At 41.6% G+C, this 23,054-nt stretch overlaps 1 protein-coding gene across 1 annotated transcript in view; it reads right to left on the bottom strand.

Annotated features, from left to right (window-relative positions):
- Positions 1-22,305, bottom strand: part of LOC115618944 (core-binding factor subunit beta-like) — a 38,460-nt gene extending 16,155 nt beyond the window's left edge. Inside the window, exons 1-4 of the mRNA XM_030510918.1 lie at positions 22,227-22,305; positions 21,962-22,048; positions 17,666-17,782; positions 73-189 (exon numbers count right to left, since the gene is read on the bottom strand). Coding sequence (XP_030366778.1) covers positions 73-189; positions 17,666-17,782; positions 21,962-22,048; positions 22,227-22,304 — 399 coding nt within the window. The 5' untranslated portion in view covers position 22,305. The remainder of the gene's footprint in view (positions 1-72; positions 190-17,665; positions 17,783-21,961; positions 22,049-22,226) is intronic.
- Positions 22,306-23,054: the final 749 nt, after the last annotated feature.

Raw genomic sequence — 23,054 nt, forward strand, 5'->3', positions numbered from 1 at the left:
ATGTGTGATCACTACCTGTGTGTTTCCTTATAGAACGTCTAAGGCACAGTAGCTATGGGCAGACTGCCTTACCTGTGCTCTCTCTTCATCAAATTCCAGGCAGCCCATACCATCCAGTCTCTGAAGATCTATCCAGCCTTTCCAGATTACACAAACACCATTAAGAATCATAGGTGCCTTCAAGTACACCTGAAACAAAAGCAAAACACATGCTATGAATTTGAAAGCATTTGCACACATGCCTGCACAGTGACAACACTGACAATACTGATGCAGGAAGCTTCTATACATATTCTCAGAACAACTTCCACACCAGCTGGTAACATGAGACTCCACTTAACAGCTTCTCCTGCCTCCTTTCCAAGAATTCATTTTAATTGAGTGATATAACATTTGCCTACTGTACTGGATGGAATAAATTTAAGATGTGTTCTCATTTTATGAACTGGCATGCACCAGGATTTGGTTAGAATTCTGTTACTGCTTTCAGTTAAAGTAACTTTTTCTTGTCAGCTTACCTTCGTGTTGCAAAGAAAGCAGCATGCTGCTAGACAGGGAGGATCCTTTATGGTACATTTAAATGGTTAAACCAACACATGCTTTCCTACTCCCAAGCAGCACTGGATTTTACCCCAATACACAAGCTCTTTCAACAAAGAACAAGCACCAGTTTCAGTCCTCCTCAGATTTACCAACTAGTCAGAGTTTAGTAAAATACACCATACATACACGCACCATGCTAAGATTAGGCTTCCTGTATCTACCCTAGCATTTGTGAAAATGCTTTTCAAAAGCAGCACCACCACATGATCAAACCCTATCTGCAGCATCAACGTGCACACAGTGCCTTCAGTAGCAACCCAGCTAGGCAGGGGAATTTTCACACAGCACCTCCTCCAATAGTTCTAAATTCATCCTCTGGCAAATCCTCAAAGCATAATTAATGTTTAGCACTATGGTGCATTTCAAAGCACCCCAACTGTGCTGACTTGCTCTGTTCCACACTCATCAGCTAAGGTCATTCAAGCAGAAAAAACTAAGGCTTAGAGCCACAGGAGATGGGTAAGCCTTCCTTACACTAAGGCTGTCGTAGTAAAATTAAGTACTGAACAACATGAAAGGCAATCCATGAGTGGAAGGGAACAAATAAAACCAACTGACAAGCAAGTAATGTTATTTGCCAAAGAAAATACAGATTTTAATCTCCAAGCTTGATTTTTACAACTTAGCACACTTCAGTATGAAGTGACATACTCTAGAGGTTTTAATTAGTATAACATGCAGTAGCTTAATAAGAAGAAATAATATTAGTTGAAGCATATCTTCTTCCTGTCAGCTCTCCTACTGCAGGGTCTCCACTGAGAAGAGTAGAGCAGTTTTCTGTCCTGTGTTCACAGACTAGCTATGCACGTCATCACACCTATGTCTTCCATGATGACAGCATGCTATGCAGAGCACAGATCTACCAGCCAAGAGCCTTTGCAAGCAGAGGTGTCAGAACCAGCATGAGAAAGATGTGGATTATCAGGAAACCATGTCCCACAGCCCTCATTTCAAGATTAATAATTTCAAACAACATACAAAATACATTACTCCCTTTCAGCACCATCTTCACCGATTCATCTCACAAGAAACAAAGTAGACACAGTCAATTTAATAAATGCATCTAAGTGGTTTAGAAATGAAAGACAGTTAAAGAGGCTATTAGAATAAGAAGTCATTCTCTGAAAATGCAGAAAAAAACAACACCACACACCACACCAAACACACACACACACAAACACACCAAACCACACACAACCACACCCACACAAAAAAAACCCCACAAAAACACACAACACACAGAGCATCAACTATGGGCCTGTAAAGATAAAATAGTCTGTACTCTAATGCTAATTTCTTTCTGAGGAAGCAAACAAGTATTTTACTGATCTTCATTTAGGGTTTACCTTTTACCTAGCCTCTCCTACCCTTCTGGCCCACAACGAAAGCCTGGGACATCAAAAGTTACATAGGACTTCCCACAGATGACAATCTAGCTGCTCGAGTTGTCTATAAAGAGAGTAATCTTTGCTTGTTTCCTCAACGAGGAATGCCATGCTGCCACTAACTGCATTGTTTCAGTGGCTGTTCAATTGCCTTGATCCCTGCAGCTGCTAGCGCATTGTATGCAAACTTCATAGCTCAGTGCAACAGCACATAGCTTAGATGGAGCTGCTGAGGACTCAGTATTTCCAATACAATGCCTTAAGCATCACCTGCTCAGGCTTGCAATGCTTGAAATTCTGTGAAAGTCTTCAGAAGTCAAGAGGGGGAAAGGGAAACAAGTTGACAGAGGCGATGTGATTACTGATGCCTACTATCTGCCCTAAGCACACTGACAAACAGCTGAGCTACTGACAAAGCAGCTGGGGAACCTCTGGCACACAGACTGACCTTTCCAGATAAAGGACTCCACACCCTTGCTCCCGAATCAGAGCCCTGAAAGCCTCACACCGCTGGATTTGGTAGGCCTTCAAAACTCAAATAAAGAGTTTTCACCTCTGAAAAGCTGAATTCATCAGCAAGATATTTGAGTTTTAAAAATACTATATCATCAAATTTAGTATAATTCACATTGAAACCAGACATGCTTATGCAGGAACTTTTCTCTCATTAAAACATACAATAAAGCACACTCGTGCATTCTCCTTGACTTTAGAGAAAGGAATTTAGACTCCTTTTCCCCCACTCACCCCTTTCTGGAGAATGGAAACCACATAAGACTTGCCCAAACAGTTTAACCACAAATCTTTTCAGGTAAAGCCATGCTGGTTCCCTTTCAATTTCCAAACTTAACAGAATTATTAATAAGTTATTGCTTTTGTCTAGGAGCCCGTGATCTGTTATGGTACCTCAAAATCCAGCAAAGTTGTCTTTTAAACACTTGAGAATTATCTATTCTGAAAGTTGCCTTAAGACAGTCACAGTAAAGAAAGCAAAGGAAAAAGACGTTATTTCTATAAAGACCCCAACTCACCCCCTTAGTATTACTGAGCTATACAATTTGATTAGAAGTAGATAAAAGGATGTCTTTGTTAGAATAACTCTTTCAAGGTTTTGTTGCTAACCCCATCTTAACTGCATTTATATAATTTTATAAATCTTACCCACACCTCTGGGCACTTTTCATAATATCCAGAAGTCAGTCTTTTAAAACTCCAACCCTTAAGTGAAAAGCACTAGAGAGCAGTAGGAAGGAGGAGGGGTCAAAAGTCAGGCAATTACCAATTTCATATTCAGTGGATTAATTTAATGTTACAGAAACAAACACCATTATAGGGACATACAAGAAAATATATATTGTACAGCTGCTTCCTGTCAGAGTACAGTCTATCCTATAAACCAAATGAGGTACAACTTTTCTGACAGCAATAGTAGACAGTTGTGTAAATAAGTTAAGCATTATTATACATAATGTGTATTACACAATTAGTTTGCCCTCACTTTGCACCCTCATTTTCCACACACTGGCACAGCCACAGGTAAAACATCACATATTGATATCTGCAATTTTTACTAGCTTATACCAGCTAAATTTTTGTTTGGGTGGCTGTTTTACATAAGTTTCATTTCACCTCAAACTACGTCTTCCATTTCAAACTCTGATTACAAATCCAAGTAGCATTACATTTTTTTAATTAAGTAGACATGTTACTTCATTGGAATAGGCTTTTAGTGTTAGAACAAGTATTCTGCTTGCTGACTGAACAACCAGCAAGAGTAAAACCTGGCAGATTATCTGGATGGAGGATGAACAGTACCATCAACTTGACAAGGTGCTGCATGAATATGCTAGGCTCTAAGCTGTTGAACTGTGTTTGTGCTTTCTCTGCCTACCAGCTCGCTTGATCTCAAAGATACCTTCAACAGTGTCTCACCTGGCTTTTTGTACTCTTTCAACTAATTTGATATTTCTTTTCATCTGCATTTAAATCAGCAACCCCCACCTCCAACTCCTTGGGAGCTAGCTTTGTTAAAAACATGCAGGGACATGACTCCTGTAACACCATTTGTTCATATTTTAAAATCCAAGCTTGATTTGAATATAGATGCAGAGGACAATTCTCAATGACTTTAAAGGAAAAAGCTGCTTTATTTGAGCACAAGATGCAAAACCTCAGTTCCACATCCTATTTTAGTCCTCTAGTAAGTCCTTATCTTGCAACACCAGGGTATTTAACTGATGTGCTATAGATATGCTATCTGTACGCTCCATCCACACATCCTACAGTTACAGAATGTTCCTTCTCCCTAAAGCAACCAAGTCATTTCCTCCCCTAGAGATTGCGTGCAGTCCTCACCACCCACTGACTAACGAATCAGCATGCTCACAACAGCCACTACCACGGATGAGACCAACTTCACTCCCCCAGGAAACACCAGTCCTCAGTGAAACAGTGCGGTCCCCTTCCTCCTGTTTTCATTTTCCCAGCACACTTGAGCTAAATGCATTCTTTCAGAGGAGGCTCAGTTCTGACTCAGCTTGCCTTACACACACACATCTGCCCATTCACAACTGCTCACACAAGCTGCCTCTCTCTTGCTTGAGCCAACTACACGTCCCAGTTTTGATCCCATCTTCCCCTGAATCACACCCCACTTTTAAATAGTTCAACAGCAGCCTCCCCAGTGACTTCATAGATGAAACACTGACCACTAAGAAAGGAACAGCTGTAAACATTTACTTCGAGATGTTAAATTGGTTAAAGCTAACCTCATTTCAGCTTCTCTTTGCTTGTCTCTATACACCAAGTAAAAGGAGACTATTCAAAATGCTCAAAGAAACTATGTATTCAACCATTTCCTTTAATGAATTGTTTAAAGGAGAATATATACATTTTCATAAACAAAATGCAGTTATCTCACCATACAGATTTGGCATGACTATTCTGAAATATAAAGCTGAGTCAGTCCCCCCACTCCCCAAATACCAAGACTCGCTTTCATATGATAATCAGATAAGGGTCACTAGTCAAACATGAAAGCAGCAGCAATCTGTTAAAACAAAACCAAAGAAAACACACAAAAAACTTTTCTAAAACTTTAACTTATGCACTAAAATCCTCAATTATTTGGGGAACAAAACACAATAGGTACCTTCACTAGTGTAACAACTAAAGCTACAGCAAAAGCTGACTACTCCACACCAAACTTCAAATACTAGTCACACGTTTGAAAAGAAACTAACAAAGAACAACCAAGTCATACATTGAGTTTACAGCATTTATCAGACTAAGTTCAATTCTGAAGTAAAACCCTTATAATATAGTTTTAACTGGGAATGGAACAGGAAATAGAAACAGTTGTAAGGAATCCCACTACGAATGAAACATTTCTTAGTGGTTTTAATCTTAGAATAGACACATCACTGCAAATCAGAAGAGCCCAAAACTTCAACAGATTTAGATCAACCCTTCCATCTCATGCCTCAAAGCATATTACTATTCTTCCTTGAAACACGTTTAAGTTATTTTGAAAGCTACATCTTGACACAGCCTCCACTATGTGAAAATGAGGTTGTGTTAAAATTTAAACTTTATACTATGCTGTAAAAGCACAAAGGAAGTGACACTTCCTGACCAAGCAAGAGTCTTTCCTGAACAGTTGTACTTGGATGACCCAGCTGTGGCTTTCAAGATGAATACAGCTCTAAATTTCTCAAGGGTGGCACCTATGTCACAACTGTATCACTCCACCAACACCAGGCCCTTGCTGGTTGGACATGGCACTGCCAGGATAGTACTGGACACCAGGCTGAGCACAGCAGACCCTACAGAACCCAGAACCATCACCCTTCTGCTTGTGACCTGTTCCCACAGCTCCTCCTTCCTTTCTGTCATAGCACAAAGATATTTCACTTGCAATTTTAGACTACATAAATAATTTGAAGAGAGGCTGGTAACATCAGGAATAACCAGGCCTGTTGTAGTGCATGAAATGTTTTTCGGAAAAAGTCCTTTTCAACTTGTCAGTTTTCTTCTTTCCTCTGTGCTACTTACACATGCCATAACACACACCCACAAAAAACAAAAACAAACAAAAAAAAAAAACCACACTAAACAAACAAAAAACCCCACACAAAAACAAACAGACAAAAAACCAAAACACACACATACACGCACAAACACCACCAGAAATACACAAAAACACAACTACCCAGGCATTATTTTTCACAGACCACAAGAACTTCTGGAAAGAAAGTTTAACAGTCAAAATGAAATAGGATTACTCTATTACATCAGCTATGACAAATGTTGAGTCAAGCAAACCCGGAAACATGGCAAAGGTAGACTCAAGCAAACCCAGAAATATTAACAGTGTTGCTTGCTAGGAGTCTTGATCCAGACTGTTAAACTTGGAACAAAAGAAAATAAAGTTCTAAATACAGTCTTTCATACCACAATGTTTTCAGGTTACAAAAAGCAGTGGAAATATAAATTCACCAACTACAAGGAACAAAATGCCTTGAAGAATTTGCTGAAAAACATGATGGTCTGGTAGTATGCACTTCAGCCTATTCTGAAGTATGCTTATACAAGTCACTTATTTTTGCTACAAGTATCACTAAAGTTTCATAAAATTTGGATTCAGCAGAATCCATTTTTAAAATTCTAAGTAGTAAAAATATCCATGTATGGATTCACATGAAAAATGTCTTTGTAAGTAGTACCAGAGCTGTAACAAAACCCCTCTCAACATGCTTTCTGTACTACTGAAATACTACCATGATGGTTGGTTTCTAAAACATCAAATAAAGAACAGCAGAAGCAGCATCCTCACTTTAGTGAAGAGACAGAATTTACAAGGCACTTTAAGAAAACCTGATATTCTTACTTTTGGTGGTTGGTTGGTAGGTTTTTCCTGCATAGCTAGCTCAACTATGTAATCATGACTCCTTTTCAAAAGGAGGTCCATGTTCCATTGAATTATGCAAGTTACTGTTTCAGTTAACTAAAAAGCAAGTCTATAACCAAGATCAGATATGAAGCATTAAGGATGTCAGAGTAAATGCAATTCAAATCTGTGAAGACTACAGCATTTTATTCCTGGATTAAGATCACTGGTCAGTACTTATGCTTAGAAGCTAGCAGAGAAAAATACTAAAAGGCTACTGCACAGAAATTTTATTCATTTAACAAATAAATCTCCACAGTTCATCATTCCAAAATATTGCAATTGCAAATGCAGGAAACATTCACTACACTTGACCAAAACCACCAAAAAACCCCCAATACAAAGCAAAAAGTAGGTGGCTTCTTGTTTTTGCAGTGTCACTACAGAAAGGTCCAATGCCTCCCAACACCAAGTGTCTCATGCTCAGACTCCCGCCATTTGCCTTCAAAATGACAAAGCCAACCACACAAACTGAGAAACAACAAAAATGCAATGAATGGAATATAATCTGAAAGGCAAATACATGCTGGGGTTTTCCCCTGTGAAACTTTACGGGGGGGGGAGGGGGACAGACACCTGTTCCGTCAAACAATGCTGGCTACTCCTCAACTGCCATCAGGAGATATTTCATCAGAACATAAAAGGCCCCATCAAGTATTTGAAATGTGACAGCACTTTGTCCTCAGTCACTGTAGTTTAGTTGAAAATTTAATGTTTAATGACCCTTACTGTAAAAAAATTACACCAGGTTTAAGAACTTCTGTCACCTTCCACTGATTTTATGTTCTGTGTTTTATCTAACTCTCTAGGCAAAAGTATCTTACATACAGAAAGGCAGAAGTCCTGCGCAGGCTCCTCAAGCAGCTACAACGTGGACCTCGTAGACAAGTCTAGATATTACCGTAATGAATTATATAGGCTTTCTGCTTAGACAAAACATCTGCAGCATCAGCTATTCCCCAAAAAAATGATCCTTTCATTAGCACTCATCTTCTTAGATTAGCAGTCATGCGCAACAACTGTCCAAATCTCAGCCAGTGGCTGCTTGCTAGCACAGGACAACATGCACCTAGCAACCTATGAGCTTTGAAGATTTCTCTTCCCAAAAATCCAAGTTCCTAACTCTTTATAGTGTATAAACTGGATGCATGTTCCAGTTTTGGTGGAAAAGATACACTGTGACTACCCTGCTTCAAATGGAGTTTCAATTAAATAGCTCTCCTCTGTGCAACAGCAGGTCATAATGACTAACACCTCAGTGTCTAGGTAAAACAAAAGTTTCACTCTCCTCTAAAACAGGAACATAAAGAAATGAAGTATATGGAAAACAAGAAAAAAAAGAAACAAGAAACCAAGAGTCACAACTCTTAAGCACAAACAATAATAAAATCAAGAATTACAAGCATCTATAGTAAAGTAATATTTTACCCAAACCATATAGATGATCCTGGATGAAAATGGATCAAGGTGACCACCCAGGAGAGTGTGTTCTCCTCATTAACCAAGTCTTTCCAGGACTCCCACCACACAACTCCAAGAAAAAAATTAAGCTGTTCAGCCAGGCTGGGTACAAACTGAATAGAATCATAGAATAGTTAGGGTTGGAAAGGACCTTAAGATCATCTAGTTCCAACACCCCTGCCATGGGCAGGGACATCACACGCTGTCGTGGTTTGAGCCCAGCCGGTAACTCAGAACCACACAGCTGCTCGCTCACTCCCCCGCCCCCCCCTTCTTCCTCCCCCTGCTCCCGGAGGGATGGGGAGGAGAATGGGAAGAATGCAACTCCCACGGGTTGAGATAAGAGCAGTCCCGCAACTAAGGTATAACACAAAACCACTACTGCTACCACCAATGATAATAACGATTAGTGAAATAACAAGGGGAGAGGATACAATTGCTCACCACCCGCCGACCGATACCCAGCCCGACCCGAGCAGTGATCTGGGCCTTCCGGGTAACTCCCCCCGGTTTATATACTGGGCATGACGTGCTGTGGTATGGAATACCCCTTTGGCTAGTTTGGGTCAGGTGTCCTGTCTCTGCTTCCTCCCGGCTTCCCCTCCTCCCTGGCAAAGCATGAGACTGAGAAAGTCCTTGGTTGGAATAAACATTACTTAGCAACAACTAAAAACATCGGTGTTATCAGCGTTGTTCCCAGGCTGAAAGTTAAAAAAAACACAGCACTGCACCAGCTACTAAGCAGGAGAAAAATGACTGCTACAGCTGAACCCAGGACAGTATCCACCCCTTATTCCATACCATTCACGTCATGCTCAGATCCCACATCTCTCAGCACACCATCACCCCTGTCCCATATATACACATATATATACACCCACACCCACACACAGAGAAAGATATCGTTCCCTAGTCCATGGACCAATCCCTGTTAAAATTGCTGAACTCATCCAGTCCATGATGTCAGGTTCCATCTCTTGTAATAGTCTTTCAGGGCAGGAGGGACGGTACATAGTGTTGGGTTGTTGCCTGCTGATGATACCGCCAAACTCATCTGGTCACTGCTGAGCTCATCTGGTTTCCTCAAAATTCATTCTTTGTTGAAGTGATGATCGGAGGGAAGTCAGGGTCAATGGCTGGTGACCTGAAGATATCTAGCTGGTGGGCTATAAAAGTGTTATAGAGCAGGCAACAGCGTACAATTGAGTTCATTGGCTGTTTTCCCCCAAAATCAAATCCCCTTGAGGTACACATCGGACTTCCCCATCTTCCCGCATTACCCACCAAGTATATCCAGGTCCCTGAGCAAAAGCAACCCCACGAGTGGGTTTGCCTTTACCTGAAGCAGGAATAACCCAGACTGTCTTCCCCAACAAATTCTTTATGTGCACCACAGGAACTTTGTCCCCCTCTACAGTACGTAAAAGTTCTGATTGGGCTGGGCCAGCCCTGTTGGCAGATCCCCTACTGTTGACCAACCAGGTGGCTTTTGGTAAATGTGTATCCCAGTGTTTGAAAGTCCCACCACCCATTGCTCTCAGGGTAGTTTTTAACAGCCCATTGTACCGTTCGATTTTCCCAGAGGCTGGTGCATGGTAGGGGATGTGGTATACCCACTCAATGCCATGCTCTTTGGCCCAAGTGTCTATGAGGTTGTTCCGGAAATGAGTCCCATTGTCTGACTCAATTCTCTCTGGGGTGCCGTGTCGCCACAAGACTTGTTTCTCAAGGCCCAGGATAGTGTTCCGGGCAGTGGCATGGGACACAGCGTATGTTTCCAGCCAGCCGGTGGTTGCTTCCACCATGGTAAGCACATAGCGCTTGCCCTGGCGGGTTGGTGGGAGTGTGATATAGTCAATCTGCCAGGCCTCCCCATATTTGTACTTCAGCCATCGTCCTCCATACCAGAGAGGCTTTAACCGCTTGGCTTGCTTAATTGCAGCACATGTTTCACATTCGTGAATAACCTGGGCAATAGTGTCCATCATTAAGTCCACCCCTCGATCACGAGCCCATCTATATGTTGCATCTCTGCCTTGATGGCCTGAGGTGTCATGGGCCCACCGGGCTAAAAATAATTCACCCTTATGTTGCCAATCCAAGTCCATCTGAGCCACTTTAATCTTAGCAGCTTTATCCACTTGCTGGTTATTCTGGTGTTCCTCAGTGGCCCGACTCTTGGGTACATGAGCATCTACGTGGCGTACCTTCACCACCAGGTTCTGCACCCGAGCAGCGATATCTTGCCACAATGCAGCAGCCCAGATGGGTTTACTTCTGCGTTGCCAGTTGCTCTGCTTCCATTGCTGCAACCACCCCCATAGGGCATTTGCCACCATCCATGAGTCAGTATAGAGATAAAGTACTGGCCATTTTTCTCGTTCAGCAATGTCCAAGGCCAGCTGGATGGCTTTCACCTCTGCAAATTGACTCGATTCACCCTCTCCCTCAGCAGTTTCTGCAACTTGTCCCAGGGGACTCCACACAGCTGCCTTCCATCTCCGATGCTTTCCCTCAATATGGCAGGACCCATCAGTAAACAAGGCATATTGCTTTTCACTCTCTGACAGTTCATTATATGGTGGGGCCTCTTCAGCACGCGTCACCTCCTCTTCTGGTGACATCCCAAAATCTTTGCCCTCTGGCCAGTCCATGATGACTTCTAGAATTCCTGGACGACTGGGATTTCCTATTCGAGCTCGTTGTGTAATTAGTGCAGCCCACTTACTCCATGTAGCATCAGTTGCATGATGTGTAGAGGAGACTCTGCCTTTGAACATCCAGCCCAGCACAGGCAACCGGGGTGCCAGGAGGAGCTGCGCTTCAGTTCCAATCACTTCTGAGGCAGCTCGGACCCCTTCATAGGCTGCCAGTATCTCTTTTTCAGTGGGAGCATAGCTGGCCTCGGATCCTTTATATCCCCGACTCCAAAAGCCAAGGGGTCGACCTCGAGTCTCCCCTGGAGCTTTCTGCCAGAGGCTCCAGGTAGGACCATTCTCCCCAGCTGCGGTATAGAGCACATTTTTCACATCTGGCCCGGCCCGGACTGGTCCAAGGGCTACTGCATGAACTATTTCTCGTTTAATTTGTTCAAAGGCTTGTTGTTGCTCAGGGCCCCATTTGAAATCATTCTTCTTCCGGGTCACGTGGTAGAGAGGGCTTACAATCAGACTGTAATTTGGGATGTGCATTCTCCAGAACCCCACAACACCTAAGAAAGCTTGTGTTTCTTTCTTGTTAGTTGGCATAGCTGCGTTGTCTGTTGCTTTGCCATCAGATCCAGAGACATTTTTTTCCCTTTGAAGGTGCTGGATGGTGTTGAGCAGGGCTCTGTAGGCATAGGCCAAGCCCCAGCACGTTGCCAAAATTTGTCCCTCTCTGGTATAACCAGGACGACAGCACACCTCGTTTAAGTGTTTTACTAGTTTTTCCGGATGTTGCACTTGTTCAGGGGTGAAGTTCCAAAGCACTGGAGGGGCCCACTGGCCTAGGTACTTGCCCATACTATCCCACACACCCTGCCACTCATAACTGTCCAGCCTCAGGGAAAATCTCCTGGTGGTCCTCCTATATCGTCGTCTAACCCTAGACCAGATTCGAACCTGATACTGCTGAATTTTTGACATTAAACGAAATAGGATGTTCCTACGACGGGATGGCCGTGGGTAAAACACACTCCATATGTTTGCCAACATGCTGATCCCCAGCACAATCAGCAGGCAGGTTTCAAGGGTACTCAAAGGCCATCTAAAACCTTCAGAACTCTCAATTGCTGTTGCAAATAGGCTGGTGGGGGAACAGGGGGTGAAAGAGAATGCTTCCTTCGTAAGTTTACCCCCCGAGGAGAAAAAAAAAGATATGCAATTGCTAAAATATTTCATTATATACCTCCCAATGTATAGTGGTGATGGCCACGCTGGAAGCACAAACCAGACCAGTTTCATGATCAATGAGTCTATTGTATTACAAGTCATTACCATGAAGTACAGTGAAACAAGAACCTTAGCCCAGGCCCCCCAGCCGATAAACACTAAAACAGCAAATAGTGGCTGTAAGTAAGGTACAACATGCTGAAACTCTGAGATCAAGCGCAACACGTCTGAGAGCCAAATAATCACCATTGTGACGAGTAGTAACAATGAATGCTTATCACAAATATGATTAAACACACTCTGGTCAGATCTGTCGTTATCTCAACCTTTCGTGCCCCACGTTGGGCGCCAAAAAGAACTGTCGTGGTTTGAGCCCAGCCGGTAACTCAGAACCACACAGCCGCTCGCTCACTCCCCCCCCCCCCCAACTAACTAAAAACCAGTCAAGGACTGTGCAGAGCTACACAACAAACCTCAGCTCAACTTCAGATCTGGAAGTAACAGGACTGTTTTCCACAAGGGAGAGTGTTTATGAGCAGGACAGCTCCTGGGGAAACAAAGTGTCCTTACCAGATACCCTCCCATGTCCATGTTAAGAGACAATCCACAAACAACGCCAGGACACCCCTTAAAGGTTGACATTTGCTAGTTTAAGTTACATCCCGTATGCCTCCACCACCTACAAACAGCTCCATGAACTTTTATTAGGTAATGCCCACCTCTTCAGGGTTGTAGCACCAGCTCCTGAAGTGCTTTAAAGAGAGACCTTCATAATAATTTGAAGGAGCATTAAATTACTACAAATAAAATAATTAAGTCTTCATAACTGCTAAGACCACATGAATCTCATGGCTATCATTTGCCCTATGTTGTGGCACGCCACAGTATGATCTTTATTATGACTCTAGCATACTTGTTTTTTCTTTTTCCCTAAATCCCTAATACCAGACATCCTTTCCCACTGATCTGGAAAAAAGTTAAACTCAAATCCTATTGGTCCAGAGACTCAGTGGATGGCAGGGAACACATACAAGTAACTGCTAACTGTGAGAACATTTCAGACAGTGACAACACAAAAACCCAAAATACTGGTGGGACTGAAAACACAGGAACTTAAGCAATCTGTCTCTTTAGCACTACAGCAAGGGTAAAACAAGAGCTGAAACTGTAAATCAGTTTCCCAGACACCCTTACCCATTTTTTAAAAGTAAGCATATCTAAAGAAAAAAGTAAATTGCTACTCCAACTTTAAATGACTTAACATTTCCATCTAACATTGGTGGGGACCAAGAAAATTAAAATAAAACTTCTGATTTGATACAGATTAGCACTGATACTCAGGTATTTCTCATAAATTAAGCCCTATTTCCCAAGCAAATTCCACTGGGTACACTGTGATCCTATGTTTGACTGGAAACTGCATTTGCTCAGAAAATGGAACAGCCAAAACACCAACCCAATAATCTATGAAATTTTATTGAAGTCAGAAAAGAAGTTGATTTGGGGACAAGCCCTATCAAACCTCTAGTGATAGAAGAGGACATAAGTGGGAAAATGGGTGCTGTTGGCTTCCATTTAAATATAATTTTTGGTCAAATACAGCACCTTTTTTTTTTTTTCCTCTCGTTACATTCTGTAACTGCTGTAACATCTGCAGCACAGATATTTTCAGTTTAATTCATCCAAGCACTTAACATCAACTTATAGCCAAATATAATTTCCTAGTTACAACAAAAACCTGAATGAGTAGAAGCTCAGTATCTTCAGGAAGAAAGCTGAAGTCTGGTAATCTTTGGTTATGGCTAGAACAAAGTCAATGGTCTAGTGCCGTATATCACACACAGCATACCAGGCACTCCAATTTTGATCGTGTCTGATGTGCTTTCCCTCCAGAGTTGTGGAGTCTACAGCATATTATACTGAAATGAGCCTGTGTTGAAGAGCCTGGTTTATGAGCAGCTGCACCAAGCAGCAGATAGGAAGTTAAGCTGTATTAGAAGCAAGATGGAAAATAGTATTATAAAGGGGAGGGGAAGTAAAACTTCACACATTTCATCAGCCTAGTGACTGGTATTTAAACAAACAAAAAAATCTGAGACCTAATGTTCTTTCAGGCAAGACAGACAAGAGCTGTATGAACATATTGAGCAACAATCAAAAACTGGGAACATGTTATCTTACTGCAAAAATTACACAAAATGAATCACGCAAAGAAATTTGATCACAGTTCTTACCAAAACAAGGGGACTTTCAATAAAATCAGATTTTGAGAAGCACTGAAGGCCAAACACACAGTTCGGCCTGAAATTTGTTTATATGGTATCAATATAAAACTGAAGTAAAAAGTCAATAACTTCATTGAGCACAATAAAAACCAGTCTAAGTAATTAATGATACCAGAGAACCAAGGTGAAAATAAAGCTCTCCATTTCATTCCAGGGTTCAATTATGTGATATTTCATTAGACTACTACTGTCTGCCTCTGAATTTCTTAACAATATCTATTCATTTATTTAAAAAACCAAAACAAACAAAAAAACCCACAAAAAAAAAAAACCACAACCCACACCCACAAAACAACACCCAAGCAACCAAAAAAATTAATCCCCCCCAACTAGATATTAGCTGACAATAAAGGATCAGGAAGCCTTGGTATGGTTTGGATATCCAGAAACAGGACATACACTGAATTTGATGTACCCTCGATACCCCCACAATCACAAATCAAGTACAGTGTTCTATCATTTCTACAAATCTAGGGACCTATATTTAGTTCTACTTTTGCTATGACATACCTGAAAAAGTACTCAAATACACAATTAGATTTGCTACAGGTCGAAGACAGCACAGAATGTTAAAACTACCTTGGAAAAAAAATGTTAAGCTTGAGTTTAAAGCAAGTTGAAACATTAAGTGAGCACTTAGCTATCCAATTCTTGAATTAAGACAATGTACCCGCTAGAGGCCTACCTACCCACTGTGAACATCAGATGCATCAAATTAAAAGGCAAATTAAGCATATGAAACCCCCCCTCAGTTAGGAAATACCAGAATGAGAAACCTCAAACCTGTAAAGCAGTATTCACAGAATTCTGACTTTCACATGGATTTACAATCACTTGTAATGTTGAATGTTATTCAATCACTTGAGAAGCAATCCTAGCAGATGCCACATTGGTGGCTTTGTCAATCTTTGTACAAAACTGCTTAGGCACAATAGTGACATACTTCAACTCTGGATAAACTATTCTGGGCCATCATTTGCTCACCCAAACCCTGAAGCAGAATTCCAGAACAAAAATATTCTAGTGTTGGGAAGTTTATCTACATTCTAGATCTCAAACTAATACCTAAAATAATAATAAACTGACAGCTCCCCCCAGACTTTTTTACTCATATAATTAAAAACATGCATTGCTGGCTTAAATCTGGTGATGAACAAGCACATCATGCACTGCCTCAAGAATCAAAGCTCTCAAAACAAAGTTTCACAGACCTAAAAAAAAAAAAAAAAAAAAAAAAAAAAAAAAAAAAAATCACATGGTGTTAAGAGACCGCTGGAGCCTAAGAAATTCTTAATAAAGCCAACCAACCAAAATCTACAGAAGACAGTCTCAGGACAACTCACATGAAACACTTTCTGTTGATAAGGAACACACTCTCATCTTGCTTACTTCTCTTCTGAAGCTCTAGGAGTGGCTTACTCCCAGACAAGTTTAATTCTGTGCAGAGCAAGCCCACATTCACATGTGATTGACACTAGTAAAGTTTAATTACAAGTGTGAATTTGCTATTTGTTCATACTGGAGCATAACACTACTCCCATTTATTAGTTTGTCCACCTCCAGCCTCATTCAGATGAATTCTAAACATTTTAGCAAAGCACTCTAGAATTTACTGTAAACACACAAAACAAGGAGTGGCATTCATTAGTGAGGCTCTTTATTTTAATACACAGCATATCTACCATGCTCTTACATGATTAAGACAACACAAGAAAATGGATGAATTAGTTAAGTACTTTAAGAATTCAATCAGAGAAAACAAAGTTAAAAAATCATAGGAGTAAATAAAATTAGTTTTGACCTGGCAAGGAGAGAGACTTCAGTCTTCTTACACATTACAAGAAAAATTCCTCATTCAATTGTGAGCCAGAATCAATATTTTTCAGTTGGAGCCAGATTCAATTCAGTTTCCTTAGCAAAGCAGTCAATACCCAGCATAGCCAACTTTACTCCTTCTCCCCCAATTTGTCAAACTTCTGCAAGCTTCACAGGACTAAATGGAAAACTTTTTCTTCCAAATGAGCTCATTAACTTGAATTCCAAATACCATAACTGCCCCCAGGATTCCCCCCCCCCATCAACTTTTCCCACTATAGGAAATATTTATCTTCCACCTAGCAGCATTTAAAAGACCCAATATGCCATTAAACCCAAATATGTTTCAAATATTTCCTCCAGCCCAGTAGGTTCAGTAGCATTAGCTGTTACTTGTAACAAAGAGTAAAACTTTTAGGTAAAAGCGAGAATTTTGTGGTCTATTAAAAAATTTTAAAGTAAAAAAAAAAATATACAGAAGTTAGCCTGAAACAGAAAGGCTGTGGGGGCTTAAGTGGTGGTCCAAACATACTGGGGTCTGCAGAAAGTCTCCTACTGAATTCAGTGATCTTTGGATCAGTCCCTAAAGCACCTACAGCAGCACAGATAAAAGACAGCATCTACTTTTTAAAGATATGTTTTTCCTGAAGAAGGGGGGGGGGGGGGGGGGGGGGGAAGCAGGTGTGATTTCAGTAGCTTTATTCTAATGAGACTAAGCAAGATTTCTGGCTTTAAATCTAGTACGGCTTCACAGTAGCCATCAAAAAAAACTCAGAAATCAATTCCAAAAGTAATGCTGCTTCTGTGTTATCTCTCACAATGAAACTGAGAAAGAAAAAGCTTCACTCCAATAAGCAGCATGGTGAATGCTTGCTGTATCAACTGGCAACTTAAAACCCAAGGAAGTAACCTATTTGAAGTGCAAATTTTCATTAGTCTACTACAATTCATTGCCAAAAGTCTAATTTCTGAACCATTTTTGAAGCACCTACTCAACACCAAATTTAAGTTGTTCCCCAAAATTTAGTCACAGCATGACAGCAGAAATAAAGTTCCATTCTTCAAAATAATAAAAAGCCACTGGGACTACCCATGTGTTTCCCTCCAGAAATATTAACATGCTCTAAAATAAACTGATACCAGACTTTATCCAACCAGCTTCCATCTGTGCTCATGGGACTACCTACATGCACCAAGATGTGAAATATTAATTTCAGCTCATACATGTGGTCCATACTAATAAGATCATAAGCACAACATAAAAGTGTATTTCAGTCGCAACAATTTCCTTCTTACCTTGCCTCCTTCTCTGTCAAAGTCAACATATTCCCGAGTCGGTGTCTGTCTCTGCTCCCCCTGCCAAGTGGCCGGAAAAAACTGGAGAGACAGATTGGTTCCTGTGGCCACAAAAGCCTTTTAGAAAAATCAATACAAAGAGGATCAGGGAGCAAGACATTACATAAATTATGCAGGCAGTCATTTATTTTTACATGAGTTCATGTCTTAAGCCAGGCAGCATAGAGAATACTTAAAGTCAAAAACATGCACTCATTTTTCTTAAATATTAAGTTAAACATCCAATTCCATTTTGACAACATTTGCCATTGGCTGCTTTGGGTATAAAATACAACATGGAAACAATACTTTTTTCAAATCAGTTTTGCTGACATTAGAATCTATCCTTTCAGTTCTGTCTGGATACCCTGCACCTACTTACAGTTCCTACATTAAGAATTGCCCATGCTTTTCAAAGAGCTTGCATATCTCTAGAAGTACTGCTGAAGGAAAATGAACTCCTGAGACCTGTTACTTGGGACAATTTTTTTTTCAAAGGACTATTTCCTTTCACAACCTACCTGGTACCTAGGTAAACACTTAACTGAACTGGAATGTAAGTATTCCTATTTTGTCATCTACAGGCAAGCAGCATCAATATACAGCTCAATTAAGCTTAACAAGATGAAGCCCTCTTGCCACATTAGGACACCAGTGAAATCCAAATCAGCAGATGCTGTGTCAATGAGAATAGGCAACTGTAGAAATTCTTCTCAGCTGCAGCCATTTGTAAAAATCATTAAAGGGACTGATTTAACCATATTAGAAGCATAAGCCACTTTCAAGTAAATAATTTTCTATGGTATCAAATAAAAGTAAGATTCAGTTCTCTTTATAAACTCTGTATTTATTTGTAATCCTAACTCCAAGCCATGCAGCATATGTAAATTTCTAGACATTATTTCAATTTAAAAAAATTTCTGCAAGTAGAAGTCAGGTTCACAGTATTTATGCCCTTCACTGGCACACTTGAGTGTCCTGTAAGCATGTGAATACTCAAGCATGCTCCCAGAATAACTCTACTCAAAATCCCAGGGTTAAACATAATTTGTTGCAACCAAATAACTGCATTGATTACCATGATCACTTTAAGTATTCATTAATCCTGAATACAGTTTTTCTTCAAAGTTATACAAATACTGTTCTTATAGTTAGAATCTCCTGACAAACAGATTCCTTTCAACCCACCCAGAATTCAGTAACTTTTTGGTGTAACTGTACTGCTACCTATGACACAATAGCTCTACACATTAAGATAATTCTAGTCACATACTGCAATGCTGTCACAGGATTAATACCTCCCATTTTGAAAATAAAAGCGCTATAAAAGGGTACTATACTTGCTTTCTGGGAAACAGAACAAGACTGAAGTGCCCATGCCTCCCTGCTTCCACCCCCAAACTTGTGCTATGAAAAAACAGGAAAAATATCAGAGAAAAAAGCAGCACAAATTCCCCCATCCTCATCAAGTCACACAGACAATGTTCAAACCACAGGCTATCTAAAAAAGCTATATAGATATTTATTCTCTGGATTTTTGAAGCCTGTTCCCTCTCTTTGAGCAGATAAAACCATCCAATTAAAATACCCATGTGCTTCTTAAATCAAAACCATAGGTCAATACCTACCACCAAAAAACAAACAAAACCAAGCCTGAGAAGTCTTGCTAGTAACCATACAGGACTAGACCAAACCCAACAACTTTCTCCTAGTAACAAGCAAATTTTAAAAAATATTTAAGAAAAATCACACCACAAGTTTGGGCTTAAACTTGAAAGTAAGAAAAAATCAGGTGGTTTTTGGTTTGGTTTTTTTTGTTGTTTGGTTTTTTTACTGATCCTTTTAAATAAAGCTCAATCTGAAATACTATCCTACATATGCCTCACATTTTACAAAAAGCTTATCAGGTAGTACAAGGGTGATCTGACCCACTTGCGTACAACATAGATACTAGTACCTTCTGCGCAAGAAGGTAGTTAGGAAGTCTCCCAAAATAAACTGGACATGTAAAGTTATTTTCATGTTACCAAAGCAATACCAGTAAGCCCAAAAATTTTAGGTAAAATTTCTCAGTAACACTGATAATTATTTTCCTTATTCCATCAAGAGTTATTTGACAGGAGTAACCAATAACCTACTGCCAGTTCTACATTAAATCCCTAAGCTATTCTCTGCATTTTTTTGCTGCTTGAAAATATGTAAGGTCATTTGCAAAGGCTCCCTTTGAAAATAAAAGAATGTTTTTCCAGACATCAAGGATTTATTCAAGACTGAAAAAAGATAGCTAGCTCTTTTTAACATCAGTCATTACACACACATTTCTAAATAAACCTGACTACTTACGCCCTGTTCACAAACCAAAACCAGATGTTTCAGATCAAGTAGTTTAGAGACCGTTTCATAATTAAGTAAAAATACATAAGACAAGCATCACTGGTTGCTTCCAAGGGATGAAGTTCTGGCTAAGAAAGACAGCAGCAAGTACAGGTGAAACTACAGTGATTTCCCCTTTATATAACTGTGTAGGCTGCATTAGAAAGCTGTTATAGCCCACATGTCCATTTATTTTATTTTTTAGCAAAGGACTCGGATATACTATGCACTTTCCCCTGCTCAGGAACTTCAAATGCTAGCAAATTGTTTTCCTTACCTACCCATTGTTTCCCTGGTGACTTTTAAAGGAAGCAATGAAAAATGAATGGTAAAAAAAAAAAACCAAAACCAAAAAAAAAACTGACTACAAGGACCTTTTCACAAAATAACGTCACAGGTTCTAAGACCACAGGATAAGATTCAGCTAAAAATAAAGTTACTCAGTAAAAAGGTAAGCATGTACTTGAATGTATATCCTTTTACTCACGAATGCAAATGAACAAGATCAGTTGCAGTAAATGGTATTCAATTATATTTGCTGGGATGTGCATGCATAAGAATAGTTCCATCATAGAATCATAGATTAGTTAGGGTTGGAAAGGACCTTAAGATCATTTAGTTCCAACCCCCCTGCCATGGGCAGGGACACCTTGCACTAAACCATGTCACCCAAGGCTCTGTCCAACCTGGCCTTGAACACTGCCAGGGATGGAGCATCCACAACTTCCTAGGGCAACCCATTCCAGTGCCTCACCACCCTCACTGTAAAGAACTTCTTCCTTATATCTAATGTAAACTTCCCCTGTTTAAGTTTGAACCCATTACCCCTTGTCCTACCACTACAGTCCCTAAGGAAGAGTCCACAGTCCCTAAGGAAGAATCCAGAATCATGCATTGACTAGCAGTATCTATACCATGTGAAATTAAAAAAATAATCATAAACCAAACTTTATGAAAGTAGGGATTATCTTCTATGGAAAGAGAATTTTTACCTTTTACCTTTCAATATATTCTATAAATGAGAGGTTACTCATTTTATTAACAGTAAAGAGTTAAGAACAACAATAAGATACTGATCCTGCAGAGGCAACATATAGCAGAAATGCAGTCAGTTCTTGCCTACTTTGGGCCATACTTCATCTCACTTCTTAATTCAGAAGTAGCCTGTAATTAATCTTAATGAATGACAAAACCAGGGCTGAAGCAGCGAGTTTTAAAGCCTAATTTTAAAAGCATTCGATTTCTTTAAGGCCCCTTTCCAAACCAAATCATTCTATGATTCCATGATTTAGTTCACAAGCACATCACACAGCTCAGTCGAGACCTTTTAGCTAGCATCTCCTGAACAATTTTACACGTTTCTGAAAGCTAGTTCGAGAGAAGGAGGGGGAAGAGGGAGTTGAATATTGAAATAAGCAGGTTATGACTAACACGTGCACAGGGCAGGCAGCACAGCCAGTTTATATTCGCGTGTGGCCCTGAGATGTTCCTCACCTGCCCATCACCTCCCTTCAATCCCCCAACCACATTTTCATTGCTGGCGAAGGCAGAGCGATACGTTTCAGCGAGAAAAGCGCTATTCTGAAGAGGGGAAGAAATGCTGCCTTTTAATGAAAACCTCCTTTCCCTTGCCCTTTGAAAGGCGGCAGAATTTTTCTTTTCCTCAAGGAAAACTTTTCAGAGCAGGCACCGACCACCGTCCCCTCCCGCCGCACCCTGCACTTCAGCTCGGGCACTTCGAAGCGTTTCCCCCTCTAAGGCTCCCTGAAACTTTCAATTTAAAATCCCACCCACGGGGGGAAACGTCCCGGAGGGGCTGCCGGGTCCCAGGACGGCCGCTTCCTGCCCGCCGCATGGTCCCGAGGGAAGCTCGGCGCCACTTACGATCTCGGAGCGGCCATCACGGCAGGCGTTCTGGAAGCGGGCCTGCCTCTCCTCGTGCGGCCGGTCCCTGAAGCCGGTGTATTTAATCTGCGGAGGACAGAGCGCGCAATCAGGAGGGGCCAATCGCGGCGATAAGGGCGCAGCGGTGTGCACAGACTGCAGCTCGCCGCGCCGCCGGACCCAGCTCCCCACTGAGGGGAAACTTTCGCGAAGGGAATAAAAGAGGAGGAGAGGAAGTGTGCGTGCGTGCTCGCCACCACCTCACCTCACACTCTCGACTCAGCTTCCTGAAGAACTCCTCGTTCTCGAACTTGCTCCGCTGGTCAGGGACAACCCGCGGCATAGTGGTGGGGCTACCGCCGGTTACCCACCCGCACGCCCCAGCCCTCGCTTCGCCCTTTGTTAACCCGCCCGTCAGCCTCCTCCTCCTCTTCCCTCCTCCCGCCACCGCCCCCCAACTTCCTCCCCCACTCGTAAACTCCGTCCCAACAGCCACACCACTCACAACTCCAGCGCCGCCACCGCGCATGCGCCACCGCGCACCGCCCTCCGTAGGCGGGAAGCGGGGAGATCAGTGTCCCCCCCCCAGGCGTGTGGTGACTCACCCCGCGGGGCTGAGGGGAGCGGGCGGTCGCTACCCTTTGTCCCCCTTTCATGTTCACGGGGCTCATCTCGATGTTTTCTGGCTTCCTGCTGCGAGGGGAGCTGCCTCATAGAATCAACCAGGCTGGAAAATACCTTTAAGATCAAATCCAATCATTCCCCCAGCACTGGCAAGGCCACCACTAAACCATGTCAACCAAGGGCCTTGTCTACTCGGTTTTTGAACACTTCCAGGGACACTGACTCCACCACTGCCCTGGGCAGCCTGTTCCAGTGCCCGATCACCCTCTCTGAAGAATTTTTTTCTAATATCCAGTCTAAGCCTCCCCCAGCACAGCTTGAGGCCATTTCCTCTTGTCCTATCACTTGTTCCTTGGAAGAGACCAACCTCCACCTCAGCCCTACCACAGTGGCAATGGGGTGATGTCCCCTCACAGCACAGGCTCTGCCATCCCTGCACCTGCCACATAGTTGGGTCAGGAGCATTTTG

Source organism: Strigops habroptila, chromosome W, assembly GCF_004027225.2.
Source record: "Strigops habroptila isolate Jane chromosome W, bStrHab1.2.pri, whole genome shotgun sequence".
Classification (NCBI taxonomy): domain Eukaryota; kingdom Metazoa; phylum Chordata; class Aves; order Psittaciformes; family Psittacidae; genus Strigops; species Strigops habroptila.